Source organism: Erigeron canadensis, chromosome 6 (genome assembly GCF_010389155.1).
Source record: "Erigeron canadensis isolate Cc75 chromosome 6, C_canadensis_v1, whole genome shotgun sequence".
NCBI lineage: Eukaryota > Viridiplantae > Streptophyta > Magnoliopsida > Asterales > Asteraceae > Erigeron > Erigeron canadensis.
Genome location: NC_057766.1, coordinates 25434884 through 25458102, shown reverse-complemented (window position 1 = coordinate 25458102; position 23219 = coordinate 25434884). Strand labels below are relative to the sequence as shown.

The 23219-nt window shown below is 34.3% G+C and overlaps 4 protein-coding genes across 5 annotated transcripts; all 4 read right to left on the bottom strand.

The window, feature by feature from the left end:
* Positions 1–1881: 1881 nt before the first annotated feature.
* LOC122602838 (rubredoxin) lies at positions 1882–2673 on the bottom strand. The gene has a single exon (XM_043775441.1). It carries the CDS (start codon positions 2541–2543, stop codon positions 1941–1943), a length of 603 nt encoding a protein of 200 aa, XP_043631376.1. The 5' UTR covers positions 2544–2673; the 3' UTR covers positions 1882–1940.
* A 1756-nt stretch (positions 2674–4429) lies between these two features.
* On the bottom strand, positions 4430–7496 carry LOC122602837 (60S ribosomal protein L4-like). The gene is made up of 3 exons (XM_043775440.1): positions 6808–7496; positions 5291–5783; positions 4430–4746 (listed from the first exon to the last, which is right to left on the bottom strand). Exons 1-3 carry the CDS (start codon positions 7413–7415, stop codon positions 4633–4635), a joined length of 1215 nt encoding a protein of 404 aa, XP_043631375.1. The 5' UTR covers positions 7416–7496; the 3' UTR covers positions 4430–4632.
* A 2067-nt stretch (positions 7497–9563) lies between these two features.
* On the bottom strand, positions 9564–12456 carry LOC122603034 (60S ribosomal protein L4). Its single transcript, XM_043775648.1, has 3 exons — positions 11777–12456; positions 10441–10933; positions 9564–9865 (listed from the first exon to the last, which is right to left on the bottom strand). The coding sequence occupies exons 1-3, from the start codon at positions 12385–12387 to the stop codon at positions 9752–9754; spliced, it is 1218 nt and encodes a 405-aa protein (XP_043631583.1). The 5' UTR covers positions 12388–12456; the 3' UTR covers positions 9564–9751.
* A 2702-nt stretch (positions 12457–15158) lies between these two features.
* LOC122605322 (arogenate dehydratase 2-like) lies at positions 15159–20813 on the bottom strand. Of its 2 annotated transcripts, none has more exons than XM_043778247.1 (12): positions 20533–20813; positions 20372–20439; positions 20165–20257; positions 19082–19282; positions 18926–19006; positions 17610–17705; positions 17310–17387; positions 17135–17224; positions 16973–17040; positions 16453–16534; positions 16292–16369; positions 15159–15439 (listed from the first exon to the last, which is right to left on the bottom strand). In XM_043778247.1, the coding sequence occupies exons 1-11, from the start codon at positions 20720–20722 to the stop codon at positions 16313–16315; spliced, it is 1104 nt and encodes a 367-aa protein (XP_043634182.1). In that variant the 5' UTR covers positions 20723–20813; the 3' UTR covers positions 15159–15439; positions 16292–16312. The 2 variants fall into 2 exon arrangements, with proteins under 2 accessions (XP_043634182.1, XP_043634183.1); XM_043778248.1 differs by having other exon boundaries at positions 15159–15434.
* Positions 20814–23219: the final 2406 nt, after the last annotated feature.

Genomic DNA, 23219 nt, shown 5'->3' with positions numbered 1-23219 from the left:
TCGTTAAATATAGTGTTGGCCAAATAGATGGTTGCCCTTTAATACTTTTTATCTGCAATTTTTGAAGCTATAACTACACTTCTAGAGTTCTAGATTAGCATAAGCTTTTTTCTTTTTTTTTTTAACATCAGAATTCATTCTTAGATATAGCAAGAGATTACATATCAGTGTAGCAGCAGGAAACTCGATTTATTTTTCAATTAAACCCATAACAATCTACGACATTTGTATTTAAAGCTAATCCGGTTAAATGGGACTACCTTGATATCATTAGAATTTAATCAGAGGTAGAGTGAACTGTTAAAGCAAACACGGTCTGTCCAACCGAGCAGACAGGGAATGGTTAGGTTGTCAAGGGACGAGGCCTCACCAATTAGAAAAGGCGATCCGTAGGCTATCTGACAATATCGCAATGCGACGTTGAAATAGTAAAACACCAGATCTGTTGTGAAATAACAATAGACGACAATAATAATAAAAATGGTGTCTGTTGCTAAAGTTATTGCATAAACTTATACTCTTGGGTATCATTTTGTGAGATGAAAACATGCATAATTTTGCCAAGAATCCCACAACTAAATGTATCTGCCAACAGGATAGCAGGCCAAACTAACAATGTTTTCTTTTGTTTTCTGATCTTCCAACAGACTTGTTGTTTCACGATTTTGACATTGCAGAGGGTCAGTACTTGTAAATGTTTGAAAGGAGGATCAAGCAGGTTAAAAGTGATAGAGTAATAATTTAACAAGTTTCAAAAATTTCCTGTTGACATATCCCGTTTTATTTAGGTTTTAACTTCCTAGCCACTTGACTTATTTTTAAGCTTAACGGTTTAACCCATGTTTTATGTATCCTGAAAACCGCCACATTAAGAGGAACGATGAAAGCCCCTTTCATATCACTCAGGGCCCCAAGCTTATGCCTCTCGGGTCATACCTAAGACCCGCAGCTATCTTGGTGATTAATCAGTGCACAGACATTCCCCTGGGGCAATTAGTGTCAGCAAATTTACACATCACACAGAGTCGATGAGTCTCATCTAGAAGATATTCCCCTGATGACCCCTCTATAGCTTAATTTAGTTTAAATACCCGTCCTCAGAACCAAACTTGTGACATCATCAAACATTGGTTGAACACAACAGAAGAGGTATATGAAGTGCCTATAGGTTCGTCTACACACAAGCATCATCTCATATAGAGTGCCTATATGAAGTAGCAAAAGTATGACGAATTTATACTAACTCTTACCTTGACACCGCTTGTAGGCTAACCCGTAGGCTATTTTCATTGTAGCCCTACACTGGACCAATTAAATCCAAGCATTGGCTTACTATAGAGGGCTGGGGGTCATTTTGACTATCTAAATCTTAAGCAAGTAAGGATATGCAGTTGAGAATTGCTACAAGTCATTAAACTTGAGCCTTTTCAATCAAAAGGGATTGCTACTATATGTATTTACAAATTCTTACCAGCGCTTCGCGCCAATAAATGGCTATAAGATTTCATGATTGCCCCTCTATAAAGCACCTTTTTTTCCAAGTAAAAACAGATTATACAACACTCGGTGATATCAACTATGATCTCAATACTTGAAAGCGGGTCAATCAAACGTGCTGCTAACACAACACAAAAGCTCGATGATACATATAAGTTTCTACATATCTAACTAATCATGTTGTCAATTTTTTTCCATCATCAGATGCCTCAAAATTTTTCTACCCGGCAATCGCATATACATCAAAGAATCAACAACATATATTCAACTTCCAAATATATATATCATTACCTATTAACATTAAACTTAGATCATCATATAAAAAATTCAACACAAAAATTACAAAAAAAATGTTATAATATAAAAACTATACCATTGGATGCATTAACCAAAATAACAAGAGAATCATATTTATGTGTAAAAGTAATAGTAGCAGTATGTTTTCATTGAAGAAAATAGCCAGACAAAAACAAGACAAAGAAGAACAAAAGACTACCATAGATTAAAATCGCCTTCTGACCCGCAGTAAGCGTATTCCCACCCAGCCCAAACTGCTGATTCTGAGCAAAACCCGCAATCTCGACACTCTTACTCTGAAAAAAAGACTTGGCAGCACCACAAGTAGCACACCTCCAATCCTCAGGCAACTTTTCAAAAGGCAAACCAGGAGCAATTGGGTAAGATGGATCACCTGCAGCCTCATTGTATAAATACCCACATGACCTGCACTCATATATTCCAGTATTCAACACTGCAAACTTTTCCTCTAGCCTACGTTTGTCAAACTCCTCTTGTGTCTCTTCTGTCGACAAGTCGAAATCTTTTTCGGGTTCGGGTGGTGGGGTCGTATCTGAAATGGGTCTGTCTTCTTTTGAGACATCAATGCACTTGTTGAAAGTGAGATGGAGTTTAGGGGGTGTTGTGTGAAATGGTGAAAAAGTGTAGGGTTTGGATGGAAATATGAGTTGGGGTGGTTTTGGTTTTGCAGAAGATGACGATGAAAGTTGGTTTGTGAGGCGAAAAGTTGCAGATGCTGCTGAAGCCATTATTATTAATGGGTTTGAGCAAAATGGGTGGGTTAGGCAAAAGAGAAGAAGAACATGAAAAAAGAGGATATGCCGTGGTGATGCTAGTTGGAGATTTTGGATAAGACTGGGTGGTAGTCGTTAACTTGGGGTATATGTGAACGTCTATGGGGTTGTTTTTGCTTATTTAAGTTAAAATTACCTTGGTCTGATTTTGTTTAATTATTATATCTATATATGTTAATAGAGAAAGAAAGGATGAATAGTAACCGCCTAGTTGACCGTTATTATTGTATGAATAGTAAACGTCTCGAGTTACTATTCGTTTATTATATGGTTTGAACTACTAATCAAATTTGCCAAATCGAATCTTGTTTTTCAGGATTGAAAAGAATATTATATATTTAAAGTTGTTTTTAAAACTAGCTCATCTAACTATAACATTAAAATAATGATTTGTAAAAGGATTTTTTCTTTTATATATATAAATTAGACAAGACATTATGTTCACAACAGATATAGAGAATGCGAAGGTTTGATCCTCGTTAATTCCATTCGAATGGGGTCTTGTGGCTTTTTTAAGGCGCATACTCAATAAGAACGTGACGAACTTCAAATAAGATAATTGACTACTTTAGTCTGAGCAGGTTCTAGTTTTAGAAAGTGTGCTTGCTATTTGAGAATTGAAAGTTGCCGAAAAATGTGTTTCATTTTTAGATAATGTGTGCTTGCTATTTGAAAATTGACGATTGCCCTTAAAATGGCGTGGTTTAACTTTAAATCGTTTTTTTACAATAATTCATTACAAATTAAGCTACAAAAAGTCTAATAAAAATTTTTGAAATTAATAATCAAACAATATTTAAATTTTTTTTCCATAGTTAGATAATTAATTATATTTAAAATATATATTATGGGAAAAATTAATATGGTGTTGTTTCTCATAGACATAAATATTTTAACATTGTTGTATAATAAATAAATAACCTGAGCCTCATGAATTTATTGAATTAAAATATTAACATGTAACCCCATATTCACTAGTCACTAGAGATGGGCATTTGATTGGAACCGATGGAAGCGAAACTTCAAGGTTCGGAACCGGTTCTTGGTCAACATTTGACCATGTTTTTCGGTTTTTTACAGTAAGGAACAGATTGGAACCGGTAAGAAACTAATTTTTGGATCCAAAAGTAAAACTGGTCTCGAACCGACGATTCTTGAGGAACCAGTTATCGGTTCCAATCGGTTGCGGTTCTTGGATCTTTCAGATCGGTTTTTTTGGAAACAGTTTTTTTGTCCATGCTACTAGTTACTACTTCATACACAATTGTCAAATTATGACGTATTATTGTGTTTTCTTGACCAATATTAAGGATGTTTAACTTTTTTATAGATCGATATTTCTAAGAAAAGAAAATTATTATTTCTTTTATAGCTTGCGTATAGAGTTGTAGATCTTTTTATCAACAGAAAATACTCGTGTAAAAAAAATGCATAGCTAGTGAATAAAGCTATATGCACGCGGAGAATCTATTATCCAAAATACTGCCAATTAATGCTCTACTTTCTAAAAAATGAACAAGCTTTTGAGTTAAGGGGTGTAATCAAACCAAGTAGATTGGATAAAATGCCAAGCTCGACTCGATTATAAAACTTGAAGCTTTTCAAGTAGGTTACTTCAAGGCTCGAGCTCAACTCAGAAGTCTACTCGAGTAGCTCGAGATAGAGCTCAAAATCGATTTCAATTAAACATTCAATACTGTTATGAAGGGATAATCATAAAGGCGAGAAGCACAACTTTTTTATTTTCCAATTCCTTGTGCAGAATGGGCATTCAACACAACATTCAGTTAGGTTCATATCCGAATTAAAGCATTTAAGCATTCAATAGAATAAGTAAACGATTCAAACACAAAAACATTAGTCAATGTTTCAACTGAAAGCCTAATCATAACAAAACTCTGGAGACTGGGTGAAACCAGCAAAATAAAACACGGATAAAGGTTTATGTCTAGCTGAACGATGAAACAAAAGGGTACTCTGTATTTACGTCTATCAGGAGATCGTCTTAAACTAACAAACCAATTCAACACAATGAAAGGAGACATCACTGTGAAACTCCGAGCCACTTGGTGAAAACATCAAACTCAGCATAATCACTGTCAGAGATCATAGTCTTGTACCATGCCTTGCTAGCAGTCTTGATCTTTAACGCTTCCTCCTGTTTTGATAAACAAAAGTTAACGATAAAAAAACTGTGTTAGCATACACAATGAATGTCAAATGAATCATAATGTGAAGATGCAAATATGTAGTCTATTCAATAAGTATCAATTAATCAACAAAACAAGATGGTTAAAAGTTAAATCCCGTACACATTATACAATGTGGCCAAAAACATATATAGTAACTGTTAAATTAAATTAGATACATAAACACATCACATCATATTGCAGAGTTGCTATTGAGATTAAACAAACTAAACTAAGACACCTTATAAAAATATAAGCTAAAAGAATAATATTGGTCAACTATCTTTCAATGAGGCATATAGATGCAACAAGAGGCTATCAAAAACTTAACTCACCATACCATCAAACATTCAAACTCAGTGGAAAGAGAAAAACCACATTTTAACCCATATATCTATAACCAAAGGAATACAGAAAACATGCTCACCAAAAATCATGGCATATAAAATTAAAAAACGTGTAAGCCCAAAAGTCTATATAGTAATGACATTTGAAACAGTGAAACATATGTACCTTAGAAATTGGCTGCCTCTTCTTGTCGAGCTTCTCTTGCTTGGACTTCTTCCTCTGCTCTTCAGCAAGAAGAGCCATCCTCTTTGCGGTCTTGGCATATGGGTTCAACCTCAGCATGGTGTTCAAGTTCTTCAATGGGTTCTTCTTCATTGGTGCCCTCTTCACCTCCTTCTTAATTGGCTTCACAACAGACTGCACCTCATCAGAGTTGATAATCCTAGCCAAATCTGCATTCACCATCTTAGCCCTAGGCAAAACATACCCCTTCTTCTTCTCGCTAGTCTTCTCAAACGAACCGTAGATCGAATCAAGCTTCTCAAAAGCAGATTTAGTCCAGATGATAAACCTTCCAAGATGACCTCCTGGAGCCAACTTAAGCAAGTTCAACCTCTCAACATTAGCAACCTCAACTCCAGGAATGTTCCGGAATGCCTTAACGAGCTTGGCACCTTCAGTCCCATACACAATCAAGGGTCCTTTGCGGGAAATGTACCTGTTATTACATCAATATCACATTAATCCATTGAAACTAGGGGCATGGAGCGGAATGTCATTCCTAACCTAACGAGGGAATATCATATATTACATTAAATACAACTGATCCACACACAACAAAAGATATCCGGTATCAGTGTAAAACCAAAGAACCAAGTATTAAATTAAAAACAATGATCCGCATACAGAAAATCAGAAATAAATGCAGCAAAAGTACATATCTGGAACTTTTGTGCAAAAACGAAAGACTCAAAATTTAAGATACTATTACACTTCATATGTTGGAGCACTTTACACAAACCAAAATCAAATTTCACATAAAATATTCGGTCAAATATGAAATTCAACAATGTACATACATAATGGAACACTATATACAATGATATACCATACAAACCAATTTCATTTCGACATTGAAGCATCATATTTCATGTAGCTATACTAAAAACTTAACTGAATTTTTTATAACCCCAACACTGTATTTCAACTTATTTCCACTAACAAGAGTTTTTAGAATCAATAGGTCTTCAAATCGTGCATTTGAAAAAATTGAAACCTTTTTTACTGGATGATAATGAGATGCAACTATAAATCTCATGGAGAGTTGAATCCTGGCTCAAGATGAACGATGGAATCCTTTAAATCAAAGTTATTATCTATTTTATGCACACCATATGATTCACAATCCACACAAATTCTAACTCAAAAACTTGACTTTCTGAAGAAAACTGAAACTGAACCCAAATTGGTAAAACTATTTAGTGCAAACACATATACATTGAAATTGATATACATACCAATTCTATAGAATACAAACGTAACTTACCATTACATATACAAACATAAAAAAACTTCATATACACATAATTACATACATATTAACATGATTCCTCAATACATATACATAAATAAATAAAATTACTTATATACATCACATATATCAATACATCTAGACAAATATATACAAAGTCATAACACTTTAATTATTAAGTACAGAAAACAGATATAGATAATTAGTATACCTGCGGTTTCTCATTTTGCCCTTTCCAGGACGAATGCCAACAGAATCCTTGGCTTTCTCAGCATCAGGATAAGCACCAATCTGCTTCAAAACCTTAATCGCATTCTGAGTCTTCTCTATTCCTTCTGCTGTATCACTAACGACTAACGGCAATTCCGGAACCTCTTCAATCCTGTGTCCACGCGCCATCACAAGCGAAGGTACGGCACTCGCTGCAATAGCCGATACGACAGCGTATCGCTTCTGGTTAACATTGATCTTCCTGTGCCACCTCCTCCAGATCCTTGTTGGTGCAAACATCCGTCCACCTCTACACATATTTCCGAAAGCTCCTTGTCCGGCACGGTGGGTACCACCGCCGGGAACACGTGGGATACGTGACACGGCACGGCCAGTTCCCCATGACTCGGCGGAGGTCTGGTGGCCGGCTTTGCGAGACACCGCGTAGGGCTGACGGCTGTTTTTTGAGATGTTGGCGTGGACAAAGTTGACAATGTCTGGTCTGATCGAGGATTTCATGACATGTGGGAGTGGGAGGGTGGTGTTGTCAGTCGCCATGTCGGATTCCAGTTGCTGGATTGTGACCAGTGGGCGGGCGGCGGCGGCCATTTTTGGTTTGGTGAGAAGGTGCAAAGGTTGTTTTTGTGAAGTGGAAATGAAAGTTAGGGTTAGGACGAGAGCCTGTGTTTTATGTTCTGTTTGGGCCTCGGATTGTTGTTTAATCATTCATTCATACATGCGTTTTTTTTTCTTTTTTGAAAAAAGATGATGCATTTTTTAAACCAAAAATTATACAAGTCTATTCTGAATTTACCCTTTAATGTAAATAGAACTTTTAATAAACTTAATATAAACCCAACCCTCGAAAACTGTGTAAGTGTAACACCCTAATAATAATAATAATAATAATTAGTATTTTTCCCCGATGTTGCTCAATATGCTCATGTGTTTCAATAGAGTTTCCCGCGTCTTCAACCTCTTTGAACTCAGGTAACATATAGTACAAAAATGTGAATGAACTATCCATGAATAAATCGGGAAGCATAGGTGGAAGGATGATTTCGTCGGAAGAAGATAAATAAGCTTTTTTTAAATAAAGTTGGGTGTTTTTTGTAGAGTATATATGAAAATGGGTGTGTTAAATGTTTGTTGTAATTTTGAAGTGGAAGTAGAATGGTATATAAGTAAAAAAGAGGGTACAAATTTTACTTTTGTTTATATGTCTAACGGCTAAGTTTCCGAAAAGCGGGACCCATATGATAGTTCCATACTCTCACTCCACTTTTATGAGCATCGGGTTCTCAACCATTCACCTAAGTCGTTACCCATAAAATTGACACCAGCGATGGACTCGGAACCCGTTGGCCTTGGGGGTAACCTAAGCTTGTTAAAAATGATTAAAAGGAACCAGTAATGATTTATTCTACTTAATACCCCCTTACATGAAAGACCACTCGCTAAAACGTCAAAGTCATTCAATGTCGAACCTGGTCAAAGTCAGTGAAAGTCAAGGTGCTTGTACATTTTTAGCCAAACGTAAGTATAAATTTAGCGTATAATGAACATTAAGACTTGGATGTACATGTTAATGATACTTAGATTTAGTACTTTTAAAAGTCAAATGTCGAATGGCATTTAAAAACGGATGAGGATTCTCTCAAGTTATAATACTAACTTGAGTCAAGTTAGAAGAATCATGGCTCTTGGATTAAAATTAAGGGCCAAGATTCAATGATCATCATTATCATTGAATCTTGACCTTTGATTTTAATCCAAAGATCATGATTCTTCTAACTTGACCTATCAAATTGTTTCAACTTGAGGGAATCTCCTTCCTTTACAATCAGATAGGTTGTTAAATGTACGAATATTTAGAGGCAACATTTAAACCTCACTGACATACTTAAATGGTTAGCTTCAGATATTTGTGGACTTCAATCTTTTTACCCTTGATCTTGCTAAAGTTCTAGCATAAGTGAGTTCATAGCCCTTTTCAATTACATGTTTTCTAAATTAGGGTAGAACATACCTTTATTTTACTTTAAATCTTGGTTGATCATTTATATGTGGACATGTTTAGACGTTTTGACTTATACTGACTTGAATTTAGACGTGTATTGTTGTTTTGAGTATGAATCCTACTAGGTCTCGTCAGTCAAGCGGTTTGGTAATGGGGCATCAAGGCTTAAATGTATACTACATTTTAGACAGACTTTACTTCAGATGTTGAGATGGACTCTTACGATAAAGCCCGTAAATGTACCCTATTTTTGTAATTAGACATTTTCATTTCATGATTTTCAGGCACGATTTTTGTTTAGGTCAAACTTCTTGATAACATACTATAAACGTTTATCACTGTGTTGTTTTTTATTTAAATCTTTTGTATTAACATACGTATTTGTAGAAGTTATATTCTTCAACTTGAAAAAAGTTTTGTAATGAGATCAACCCTTTGATTATATGGTAGAAAACGAAGGTAGTACTTGATGTCATAGTTGATATTTTTAGCTTGCTTATAGTTGATTCTTTTCTAGTTGATCTGAAAAATGAAAAAGCTTTTATAATAGTTGCGTACATGAAGAAATAGTCAAATATTGTGATAAAAGGATGAACATCAAGACCAGCAGAACAAAAATTATTACTCTAGTTATTATCTATGTTTATTATCTATGTAAACCAGGTTTTAAAGAGGCTAATCCAAACTAAAGCACTTAACCATTTAATGAAAGAAGTGGGAGAATCAAACACAAAAAGTAAAGATCAATGTTTTAACTGAAAGCTCAATCATAACAAAACTCTGGAGACAAGGTGAAACCAGTAACATAGAACAGGGATAATGGTTTATGTCTAACAGGACAACAAAACAAAAGGTACTCGGTATTAACTTTCTATCAGGAGATCGTCTTAAACTACAAACCAATTCAACACAATGAAGAGAGAAATCACTGTGAAACTCCGAGCCACTTGGTGAAAACATCAAACTCAGCATAGTCACTGTCTGAGATCATAGTCTTGTACCATGCCTTGCTAGCAGTCTTAATCTTTGATGCTTCCTCCTGTTTTGACAACAAAAGTTAAACAAGAAAACATAAGTTAACAAACGAGATGGATGCCGAATAAATATGAAGGAGAACCAACCTATACTTCTAGCAAGGTTATCATAACACGAATATGGAAATGTGTAATATACTAATGTACGACGAGGTATCTAAAGAAGATGGTTAAAATCAGTAGTGCGCAAAATCATATAATACTATCTGTTAAATGAAATCAGATACAGAAACACATCACATCATATTGCAGATTTGCTCGTAAGACAGACAGCCTCAACTAGAACAACATATAAAAGGATATAAGCTAAAAGAATAATGAGGGTTGGTTATCTTTGATCGAGGCATATGGATGCAAGAAGCATCATAAATATAGCTCATCAAACTATAAAACCTTTCATAGAAAAAAAAAAGGAAGAACCACATTTTAACCCATATATAAAAGAATCAACCAATTGGATTTCCATAAGCAAAGCTACTATAAAAAGAGTTTAACAAAAATCAAAGCATATAAAAAGCAAAAACATGTAAGCACAAAACTCTATATAATAATGAAGTTCGAAATAGTGAAACATATGTACCTTTGAAATTGGCTGCCTCTTCTTGTCAAGCTTCTCTTGCTTGGACTTCTTCCTCTGTTCTTCAGCAAGAAGGGCCATCCTCTTAGCAGTCTTGGCATATGGGTTCAACCTCAGCATGGTGTTCAAGTTCTTCAATGGGTTCTTCTTCATTGGTGCCCTCTTCACCTCCTTCTTAATTGGCTTCACAACAGACTGAACCTCATCAGAGTTGATAATTCTAGCCAAATCAGCATTCACCATCTTAGCCCTGGGCAAAACATACCCCTTCTTCTTCTCGCTAGTCTTCTCAAACGAACCATAGATCGAATCAAGCTTCTCAAAAGCAGATTTAGTCCAGATGATAAACCTTCCAAGATGACCTCCTGGAGCCAACTTAAGCAAGTTCAACCTCTCAACATTAGCAACCTCAACTCCAGGAATGTTCCGGAATGCCTTAACGAGCTTGGCACCTTCAGTCCCATACACAATCAAGGGTCCTTTGCGGGAAATGTACCTGTTATTACATTAATATCATAACTTAATCCATTAAAACTATATTAAATATTACATTAAATACAATTGATACACACAGAAACAAAATCAGCTAGCAGACAAAACATATCCGGAGTTTCGGTGTAAAACCAAAGACTCAAGTTACTCACATGTACAACGCCGTATGTTTAAGCATTTTATACAAACCAACATCAGATATCACATAACTATATATCAGTAATTCATTACAAATATCAAAGTAAATAGTGCACATATATAATGAAATACTTTAGATACAATAATATAGCATACAGACAGCAATACAAACCAAATTCATTTTTACATCAAGACATCAAATCTAATGTAGCCGTACCAGACATAAAAGTAAACTGAATTTTAATTATAACCAACCAAATCCAAATTGACTACAATATAATCCATCAAAACAAAAGTATTTTAATTTAACAGCCACTATATATCTTAATAATCGATACAGTTTCTAACTAATAAACTCAAAAACCATGGCTTTCTAAACAGTATTAAAAAGTGAACCCAAATTGATAAATTACTTACTGCATACACATATCACATATACATAATTATAAACACAAATTCTATAGAACATAAAGGTACCTTATACAAAAACAGACATATGTAAATAACATAATCCCCCAATATGTGTGTGTATATACATAGAAATTATACACTTGTATACATTACAGCACATATATCAATACATAACTACATCCAGATAACAATGTAAACTAATCAACAAACATTATATCATAAATTTAAAACATACATAAAATGCATACATATATATAGATATAGATATAGAAAATAGAAAAGAAAAAAAAAAGTATACCTGCGGTTCCTCATTTTTCCCTTTCCAGGACGAATACCAACAGAATCCTTGGCCTTCTCGGCATCAGGAAAAGCACCAATCTGCTTCAACACCTTAATCGCATTCTGAGTCTTCTCAATCCCTTCAGCTGTATCACTAACAACCAACGGCAACTCCGGAACTTCCTCAATCCTGTGTCCACGCGCCATCACAAGCGAAGGTACAGCACTCGCTGCAATAGCCGAAACGACAGCGTATCGCTTCTGGTTAACATTGATCTTCCTGTGCCACCTCCTCCAGATCCTTGTTGGTGCAAACATCCTTCCACCTCTACACATGTTTCCAAAAGCTCCCTGTCCGGCACGGTGAGTTCCGCCGCCGGGAACACGTGGGATACGAGACACAGCACGGCCAGTTCCCCATGACTCGGCGGAGGTCTGGTGGCCGGCTTTGCGAGAGACGGCGTAGGGCTGACGGCTGTTTTTTGAGATGTTGGCGTGAACGAAGTTCACGATGTCTGGTCGAATCGATGATTTCATGACATGTGGGAGAGGGAGGGTGGCGTTGTCAGTCGCCATATCGGATTCCAGTGACTGGATTGTCACGAGTGGGCGGGCGGCGGCGGCGGCCATTTTTGGTTAAGTGTGTGTGTGTGAGTTTTTGTGAGAGTGATGAAAGGGAGGGTGCTAGGGTTTTTTGAAGTGTGACAAGGTTGGTGTATGCATATAAGTGTGGAAATGGAAATTAGGGCTTCGGAGAAATGGGCCGACTTTGTTTTTGTTTTCTGTTTGGGCCTGCGATTCTTTTTCTTTTTAATATATCTTTTATCTTTAAAGTTTAGACTTTTACAAAACAAATTCCTATCTAACATTAAATCTTTTGGATTCCTTTGGTATAGAAATAGGAAGAAAAGGATATCATCATTAAGTTGGAAGGATTGGCAAAAGTTTAACGTGATGTAAATATTGTTTACTGTAATTGTATTGTATGCAGATTTCTCGTAATATACATGGGCGTTTTGTGAATTAAAATTACTGTTAAAAAGAAAAAACTAATGAACCAATAACCTCAAAATTACCCTCTCATTTTTGTTCAATAATTTAGATATCTTATCTTCACATTATATACTTATAATACCCTTACTTATTTATAAAATACATCTTTAACTAGAGGTAGCAAATTGAACCCAGATATATCAATTTGGATTGATCTGGGTTGTTTTTAGAAAAGAATGGATCTCATTGGCCTCCATGCAAGTTTCACACGGGTTGTTATGGACCACAAAAACAATCCCTCTCCCGGGTTATATTGGGTAGACTTATTAATGATTACGAGTTAAATTGGGCGGACTTAGGAATGAATGATTATGGATGACTGGATGTAGTGGTCCCATTTTACCAACTGAAAACACCAAAGCATTGTACTATCATATATGTGTTTTGTACAAATGGTTAAGCGGCAATACTTTCTTCAGTTTTGTACAAATGGTTAGTGTAGGACCCTCCACCTACTAGATATTTGATTTAATTTAGATTTAGTTACATCTGATTTCATTTGAAGTTTATGTATACATCTTTTTTTATATTGTAATATAATTTTTAGTTATTTTTTTTTTCATGTTTATATACAAGTATCTTTTTACAACGTTTTATGAATGTAAACTTTTTTACTATTTAATTAACTTACAAAACCAGCATCTATATATTGAATTCGAAAAAGAAAAAAAAACATATAATTAAGATGAATTAACATTGCTTTTAATAAACAATAACGATGATTAAGAAAAACATATAATTAAGCTCGATTTATAAATGACCCGTTTTGACCCGGACCCATTTTGACCCGGTCCGTTTTGACCCGTTTTCAAAGCTACCCATTTTGACCCGGACCCGTTTTGACCCGAACCCATTTTGACCCGTCACCCAACACGATCCAACCCGTACATTTTGCCACCTCTACTTTTAACACATAAAAAGTTTTTAAAAGAAACTACATCACCACTTTTTATTTACAAAAATTACTTTTACATTTTCACCCGTCACCGTCATCGCCCGCCGCCGCCTTCACCACTACCTCTTATCGCCAATCGTATTGCGTAGATACATTTTTAGTTATCTTAGATTAGATTTGAGTATTTGACTATTTGAGTGTATTTTTATAGCTAAGTGAATTTTGATTTTTAATCATAGATACATGTTGTAGTGGCACGGTGTTATAGCAAACAATTTATGAGTCCTTAATTATTTTATTTTAGTTACTCACGTGATCACTGATAGTGATGGTATAGCTTGTTGCACTTAACATTTCCTTTTAATCATATATGCTTCTTTGATACATTGTCATATTACATACTTAAATTATATGAACCAAATTTCGAACTACATGTATTAGAAGTTATGAAACTACAAACGTCGAGATAGACAACAATACACAAATGGACTGATGCACCATAGACGGATTGAAAAACGGATAACACGAACCTTATACTTCAAAGTTTCAACCATGGACCACAAGCTACGACCTTCAAAGTACATAATGACCTACAAACTAAACGAACCAATAATTACACATGAACAAGAGGTGAATGAAGAAACTTGAACTCGAAATTCTAGAGAGGATGATCACGTTCAGATGGACAGATGGTGTTATAACTAAGATACTAGAACCAAATGACAATTCTAGAGTAGTACAACCCACACTAATACACATGATAAACCATGTGACATGTTTTCTAGATTTTGTACATATACATTTTATATCAGAGTGATTGCAATTTGAAGATTGATAAACTTTGACCCTATACTTAATCTAATAGCAGTGGTCAGCGCTAAACAATTACTTACCCGTCCGGCATATTTCACTTTTGTGGGAATATGCTAGCATTGGGAATCTTGGCATCAAGAAACACAAAAGATCAAATCGGCAGTCTCAAATAATTATTTTTTTTAACAAAAAAACGAGACCATTTATCACAAAAACCAAGTCGTGAGACTTTTGCTCATTGAATGTTATCATGCTAAGAAAAGGTTGACAAGTGACAACAATAGCCAAACAGAAAACGAGACCATTATCACCACCATATGAATTAAACCCCAAGTTAAATGATGCAAAACTCTAAGATTTTAAGGGTACCCAAATCTAAAGACTTAAAATGTCATAAAACGACTCTTCAACTGGCACACCTGTCTTGTCATAGCTTGAATGGAATTGCTTAACTAAACATGTTCAGATTTCAAGCGAACTTCAATATTATAGCAAAAGTAATTTGGTTCAGAAAGAATTGCCATGGATGAAAAGTAATTGCTACATAATTCCCAACAATTAACAACTACGCATACTATCTACGCAGTTCCTTGCTTTTAAAAAAACAGCATGGTCTCAAAACTGAACAAACTAATAATACTTCATGTCAACTCGATATTTTATTTCGCTTCTTAATTGCATTTTTCTGGAGTTTATTAAAACTGAATCAAATCAATAAATGCAGCAGTAAATCCTCTCTGGGCGGATTTCTGCTGAAAAGGTTTCATTTGGAGGTCCTATTGATCTATACAAGTTTTTGATATATCATAGCAAAACATTATCCTGTGATCCCAAACATCTCCACGAAGGACCATAGCCTGCAATTTCATTTCCTCGTTGCATATTCTGCATTCACGAATGCATGTCCTGAGTAGGCCTAAACTATGGACAAATAAGAAAAATGAATGAAATGAGTTGGAGCAAATGCAAAGAGGTATACAGAAAAATAACTTTCAAACCACTCCTGGTTCATTTATCAGAACATGAGTTTCCCAAGAACAAGGTCAAAAGTTGCAAAAACTTTGTGCTATCAAGTTCTTATGATTTACATAAAAAATAAAATAAAATACGCATGATGCTGACTTTGTTAGCATAGTGTAATGACTCACATATACATTAACAAAGTGTAATGACTCACATATACATTAACAGATCTTAATGACATTTGGAAAGCCTCGACATGAGGATGTGTAATTCATTTAACAGATCTTTATGACTCACATATAGATTTAACAGATCCTTATGACATTCAGATCAGTCATGTTCTTTGATGTAATTATCAACTTTCTGATAACAAACACTTATTGCATAAATCATTAATAGTGTTAATTACAGAATTATCATTGTGGTTATATATAAATAAAATATTACCAGTATAATTTCAAAACTTACAAGATCAACCTGTAATTTGTATATAAAGGAAGACACTTTTAATAAGTCAAAAAGTGGGATGCTATCTGCTAGTGGTACTCGCATTTTGTCTAACTCCCAAATTTCGGCCACATCCTTTGGTAGACTTATTTCTTGTGCTAATGTCTAGGTAGCATCAATAAGTCTTGTTTCGTGGTTTCTGAAAATTGGTTGTAGTTCTTTTGTTTTTGTTTTAGTGTTTCATCACTTACTACCAATTAGTTGTAACTTGCAATGAGTTGGTGAATAGAGTTTGTTTGTAATTATATTTAGTTAACAATATTGTCTGGCAAAAAAGGAGTACAAAATTATGTAAACACTTACTAGGCGCAAATTCTGAAAGCATTATATGGTTACATCCTCAGGGTAACTTCCTAGCACACTCAAGAAAGTAGCGAACTCCTATCAACGAAATGCAACATGTTAAAGATCAATATCATGGTGTTGACTTAGTAAAGTCAAGTGAAATTAAACCACACTGAAACCTTAAGGTGTGAAAGTGCATTCTGGGCCCTTTGGTCGGCCATGGATGCTTGGAAGTCAACATAGAAAAGGTAAGGGAAAGACCTGTACAAGAATAGCGCAATTAAACCAAATGACAGCACGTGCAAGGTGAAAAACGCTGAATAGAAGAGCGAATTATGGTCAATTAATTTATGAAGCAGTCAGATGTAGATCATCGATTCATCTAATGAGTCAAACAGGTAAAATACATATTAGTTTAGAAGGAAAACAAACAGATCGGAAGTTTTATGCATAAAAATCTCCTATATCAATTTGTTACACAATCAGACTATTGAAAAATAATATCAATTTAATAGCAATATTTGGCATAAAAGAGATTTGGAATTTTGGACAAAAAGTGTTTCTGGACGACTAAACCCTATCCCACCAATCTCAACCCACGCCAAAAACTACCCATATTGACTGGTTATCCAGCTTCCAACCTGCCCATTTGACCATCTATAATTAAAAATAAAGCAACAAAAGAAGTCAATAAAATACCCAGGAAAACCGTTGGTAATTTCATTATGTGCAGGTAAGGCCTGTCTTTGCAGAGGACGACTTTCAATCTGCTTTAACGTAAATAAAATACTAAGAAATTGGCTTAGATGCTAAAAAAAAAAACACGCCAAATGTAAGTGAAGACAAATATAATTAACATGCCTTGGTAAGATTTATTTGTCTCATAGCAAACACTGCAAGTGCCTTGAAAAGCATCCCAGGGCCCTCGTCTAGTGAGAAGACAATACTTGTCTGAGACATAAAATCGCTAAAGTATAAAAATGATCATTTTTATAACAAAACAACAATATTCTGAAACTATCACAAGTAATCTAACCTTGAATGGTCTATCGGTACGTGGAATTATGGGTTCCCTTGCAAGCATTAAGAATCGAGTGACATTATCAGAATAATCCTGCAAAAGAGCTCATGGTGGTGTAACCCATCTACTCTTAGAAACTAGCTAAAAAGGACACATTTCAAATGCTGAAAATGATTTATGATGAAAACAATTATATAATAAGTAATACTGTATTAGACACCAGACAGAAAGGCCCGATTGAAGGAGTAATTAGACAATGGCGCTAAAGACTTAGCTGTCAAAGACACCTGGTAAAGGCATTAGTTTAAGAGGTACCTGAATATCCTGAACAAGTAAATTTAATCCGTAGATCTTAGCAGCAGCAGCACTAGCAACTGCTCCAGTATCCTCAAGTTCATGGAGAGCAACATGCTGCCATTGGAAGGAGAAAAAAAAATAATATAGAACATTAGGGCACATTCCTCAATAATATAACATACATACTATGTAGTTATACCGGTCCAAAATCAAATGTCCGTCAAGGACTGATATTTGAGATACGGTTGGTGGGATATAGGTAATTTTAATATTATGCGATACTTATATATATAATAACTAATACTTAACAGAAATAAGCTTAACAGTGTCAATGTTTGATAGATTAGTGTTGATACTTAGTGTTTATTATGGTGTGTTTAAATTTGCACCCAACAAAAAAAAAAGTTTAAAACAGACCTGGAAAACCGATATCCCGCCGAAATTTGGGCCGATATTTTTACCAATATTGGTGGGCTATCGGTAAATATCACTGATAATAATGGGACCGAAATTTGGACCAAAATTCTGGAGGAAGGCCGAAAACCGAAATCCCACCAAAAATGACTATACAACATAGATATGCTAATATTAAGGATAAATACATAAAATATCACTTGTTTTACATATGAAAGAGTAGTTCAACCTCTAGACCTAGACATTCAATTACAAACTAAATGAATCCTGAGATCAAACATTAAAAGGCTGAGTGTAACAAGTTATAATCTTACTGTAAGCCTATAACCTATAAATCCATGACAAGACAAAATGAAATCAGAAAGGAGGACAATAATGTCTGGTTTTCTGAACACTACTTGATTTGCAGTATTTTAATTAAACATACCCAGCTTGCTACATGTAGTACGAGCTAAAGGAGCTTTGTGGACTACCAACTACATTATTGCTACTAGAGATACAAAAACCCCAATATGATTACACTCAACTCTGTAGTTCTTTAGGATATGCATGGTTAGTGTTACTTTACCATCAAGTGCATTTTCACTACATTGTTCACACCATCGCCTAACAATAGTCAATAAACTTAGCAGTTGGGACCCATAAAAAAACCACCTTATATTTTGTAATTCGTTAAATTGTTTTCAATAAAGAATTAGAAAACACCCAAATATGGGTTTGTCATGCAGCTGAATAACATAGACATGAGTATGCATCTCAGCCATATAACAGTTCACAGATTTTATGTCCAGCAGACCAAACAGTATCTATAATATGTTCCCTAGGTTCATAGAAGTCATTACATATTTCTTACCTCTTCTTTTCTAATTTCTTTCGTAATCCTATTGATTTGAAACAAAAAAAAGGGAACATGTAACTACCTTCGCAGCACCAGCAGTATCATCAACAGCTTCTCTGACTATCCCTAATCGTGTTAATGTGTTCTCACATTGGGCAAGAGCCTGTATAAAAATTGAAGCACATTTTATTCTCAATACAAAATGAGTAATTACCTGAACTAATAGAAGTAACCACACCTGTGGATGGCTAAGAACCCTTTTCAGATCTTCGATTTTGACACCATGATTAGCTAGCAAGCAATGGCGGATGGCAAGTTTCACTTCCCCAACAATGTGCAGTCTGTGTCGAAGTAACAGGTCATAATTCCTATGAATGCTACCTCCTAAAGAATTCTCAATAGGTAAAACTGCCCGGTCGACCAGCCACCGCTCAACAGCCTGCAGTGTAGATAACCAAGGGTTCAAACTGTTCTCTTTATTCATCCAAGAACTTTGTCATGATAACTTCTACAAGTCGCAAAATGGGTGGGTAGGGCAGGTAGACTAACATGTCAATATAAGTATTCATACATGTCAAATGAGTCTGCAAGATTGACCATCTGAACCTAAACACACTGTCACTATTAAGACGTAAATGCCAATGATATGATTCTATGAAAGCTGCCTCAAAATGTCCCTTACATACCAATACCGTTATTTTAAGAGCATTTCCACTCGTATTGTAGTTCACTTTGAATGCTAAACTTGGATTTGAAGTCGCACACATAGCAATTGACAAGTCGCCACACAGAATTTCAATTATATAATAATGAGCCAATCCTTGTAAGATCACCATGTCAGTATGACAAAGATCTTTCTAGAGTATCAGGTATTAAGCACACAGCTACAGCATTTCAAATAGGCTATATAATAGAAGAAGGCAAGAAGCAATAACAAGTATTTAGTGATAAACGATGTTAGAGAGTATACTTCCTAAGGTGCAACTGCATACGATAGTGTTATAGTTTTAAGAATATCGCTATACAGCCAAAACTAAATCTAATATAATAGAAGATTTTAACCTTTTTCTGAGTTGCCTACCAGTTAATTCATTCTTTATTTTCCTATGTAATGTAATCAGCCTAGCAGGGTCGTTTAACTTTTTATTATCTTCCTTACGTAAAAGAGGCATATGCTAAACAAGCAGATCATCGGCCCTGCTCTCTATACATATAATTTTTAAAATGCTACATAATACGACAAATTCTTACTTATTCAATATGCATAAAACAAACATACGATCGATCAACATCGACAAAGCCAGCAAGCTCGATAAAATACCTCAAAAGCAGTCTCGAATTGTTCGCACGGGACAGCCTCACAGTTAGGGTAAGCCTTTTCAGCAGCCGATTCACTATACGCCCCCGGAACTCCCTGCCACCAACCAAATTAACAGATACAGTAACCTATACATACATACATACATATATATATATATTAAATAATTTATTAAAAACAATTGGATAAATAAGTAGTATTAATAAGAACCTGATAAGCAACACGTATTCGAGAACCTTCAGCTGGCAATCCAGTCAAATCAACAGATGTTAATGGCCCTACACATTTACCCGCCAATTAAAATAAATAAAAATGGAGTAAATAAATCAATATTAAAAATGTTAATAAATTAAATTAAAGAAATGAATTACTGGGAAGTGAAGTGGTTTTTCCTTGAGTGGGGCCGCCTTCAATGGATGATGATGAAGAACATAATGAAATTAAATTATGAAATCGGTGAAATTTGATTGGAGATTTGAATTGAAGATTTTGGGGGGAAGAAATACAAGGGTTGTGTGGCGGATTTATCGGGGTTCGGCAGGTACTCGCTGCCGCAGCCATTGAATGGTTAGATTGTTAGTTTTGTTAATTTGTTTGGTGGCGGTGGAATGCTGTTGCAAAGTTTTTGCTTTTACACACAACTTTTTTTTTTTTTTTTCTAATTGATCCAAAATTATTATCAGTATATTGTTGGAGGATCCCATCCAGTGTGGTCAAACTAGTACTTAATCAAAAAATCAATCTTTCAAGGCATTTCAAAAACTAGTATACTCAAATTTTGTTTAATATATTGATCGTAAGTAGCTAATTAACTCGGTTTAACCCGGGACATTTTTAAAAAGTTTTATAAATAAATATCTATTACACCATGAATAATAAAATGATTGTAACGTATAAATGTCTATATTTTGTGTGGCAAGTTGCCAATATTGTTTAAATGAAAATAAAAAAGTTAATAATTGAATCGTCTTTATGCATTATCTTTAAATACTAAATCCTTAATGTAGGCACCGGTGGTTACATTACAATATTGCTGGCATAGATACATTAAGAATAAGAAACGTTATATAATATAAGTAGATAAATTGAAATATTTGATGAGTAAAATCATATTAAATTTACAATAAACGAAAGATTTACAATATTTAAAAAGATATATTAATAAAAACTAAAAAGAATATATGATGTCATATTATATTTTTATTAATAAAAATAAAGGTTTTAGAAAGTAGCTCTCCTAATGCCAAGTTTGTTTTTTATTATTATTATTGTTAAATGATGATGTAATGACAATCGTTTTTTATTTATTATAAAGACGAAGGCTTAAAGCGCATGCGGATGAACTGGAGTTGATTACGTGTTGTAGACGCATTAGAAAAGTATTTGGTTGGTCGTTGGAAGAGAAGAGAACATGTGTTTTTTCTTGATAAAGTACAGATTGTAAAATGTTTTTCAAAAGACAGTTATATTTGACATGAGTGAATTTTAATTGATTTCGGGAGAAATTTATTTGGTTTCCTCAGTCACTTCAAAAACCCAAAATTTACGGACTACACAAAACAAATGTAAAGTTTGTTTTGTTAGCATTTGTTATTGGCATATGCAATATATAACAAGCAAGTGATAAAGTTAGATGCACTATAGTTCTAATTCTGCAAACTACGCGGTAATAAGTGTCTACTTAGCAATTGATGTGAAAGCCTCCATTTTATGGGTTATTGGACACCCACATGGAATGTTAGTCAAATTTGAGTATGTACAATAGGTTACATATTACCTAAAATGACATATACTAAAGATTGGTTAAAGGTTGTATCATAATTCTAAATTCAGTATAACTGTTTTTATTTGATTTATTCTTTTGAATATTCCTGGGAGGTGAAAAATTCAATTGATGGCCCATGAGTTGAACCTGAAAATATATATTAACGTGTATATACCATATATATGTATGTCTATGTCTCCTGAACTTTTAGTAACTTATGTTCTTATACTATGCAAAGTAGGAGAAAAAATGAAGAGAATTACTACAATGACTAACTATTTACAAAAAAAAAATTTTACTAACTCACTGAGCATCTGATGTGGCCTTCCATGTCATCCCATTAACCTAACACTAACTTAACTCTAGTTAAGTTTTTGTTTTCAATAGGTATCTTCTCTACTATCCAAATACAAAAATATCTCTTGTCAAAATCATTATTTATAACTCGGTAATTTCCCTCATCCAAATACATTAACATATTGGCCCACTTCGATCGTTTTATCAACTTTTTATACTCAAGATTTGATAATGGCTACATTTAAGGATGTAGGATTGTTGTGGCTTAGGATATTGTAGCCTGATTTTCTTCGTCAATATACCTTTTTGGAGATACGAAGTCTTACAATCATGTGAAACTATACTCATCTGTAGTAAAAGACCATAAAGCATCATCCATTGAACAATCCATTCATCTACATATCAAATCAAATATAATAATATCTAAATCCATATTGAAGTAGCCAATGAGCATTTTATTGATATCTTAATAAAAATCATACAATTAGAAAAAATCAATCCAATATATTGGAATTACCTAATAATTTACAAATCATAATGAGTCAAGTAAATAATTTTTGAATTTCCTCAAACATTTGATGCACAATCTATAACTCATATACATTTCTTCAATCCATCAAGAAAACTTCAAAAGTAAAAGTGCATACAAAATTGAATCTTTTTAGGATGAGGATAAAATTTGCACCAAATTCAATCAATAAAATAACGCTACTCTTAGTAAAGTATCAGAAACATCCCTAATTTGTAGTTTAATCTTCTTTGTGTATTTTATTTGAGGAGATCTTGAGGTTTTCTGATTTTGGAACAAAACATACTTTTAGGAGAGAGAGCGTCAGAGCAAGTCATAAAGGTTTAGGAAATATATAATCGGTACAAAAAAAATCATAAAGAATGGTTTGTAAAAAGAAATTAACTATAGTTGAGTAATAGGGAATGACATGGATGGGCCACATCACCCTACACGCTATTTTGTAGAAATGAGTTTGTAAAAAATTT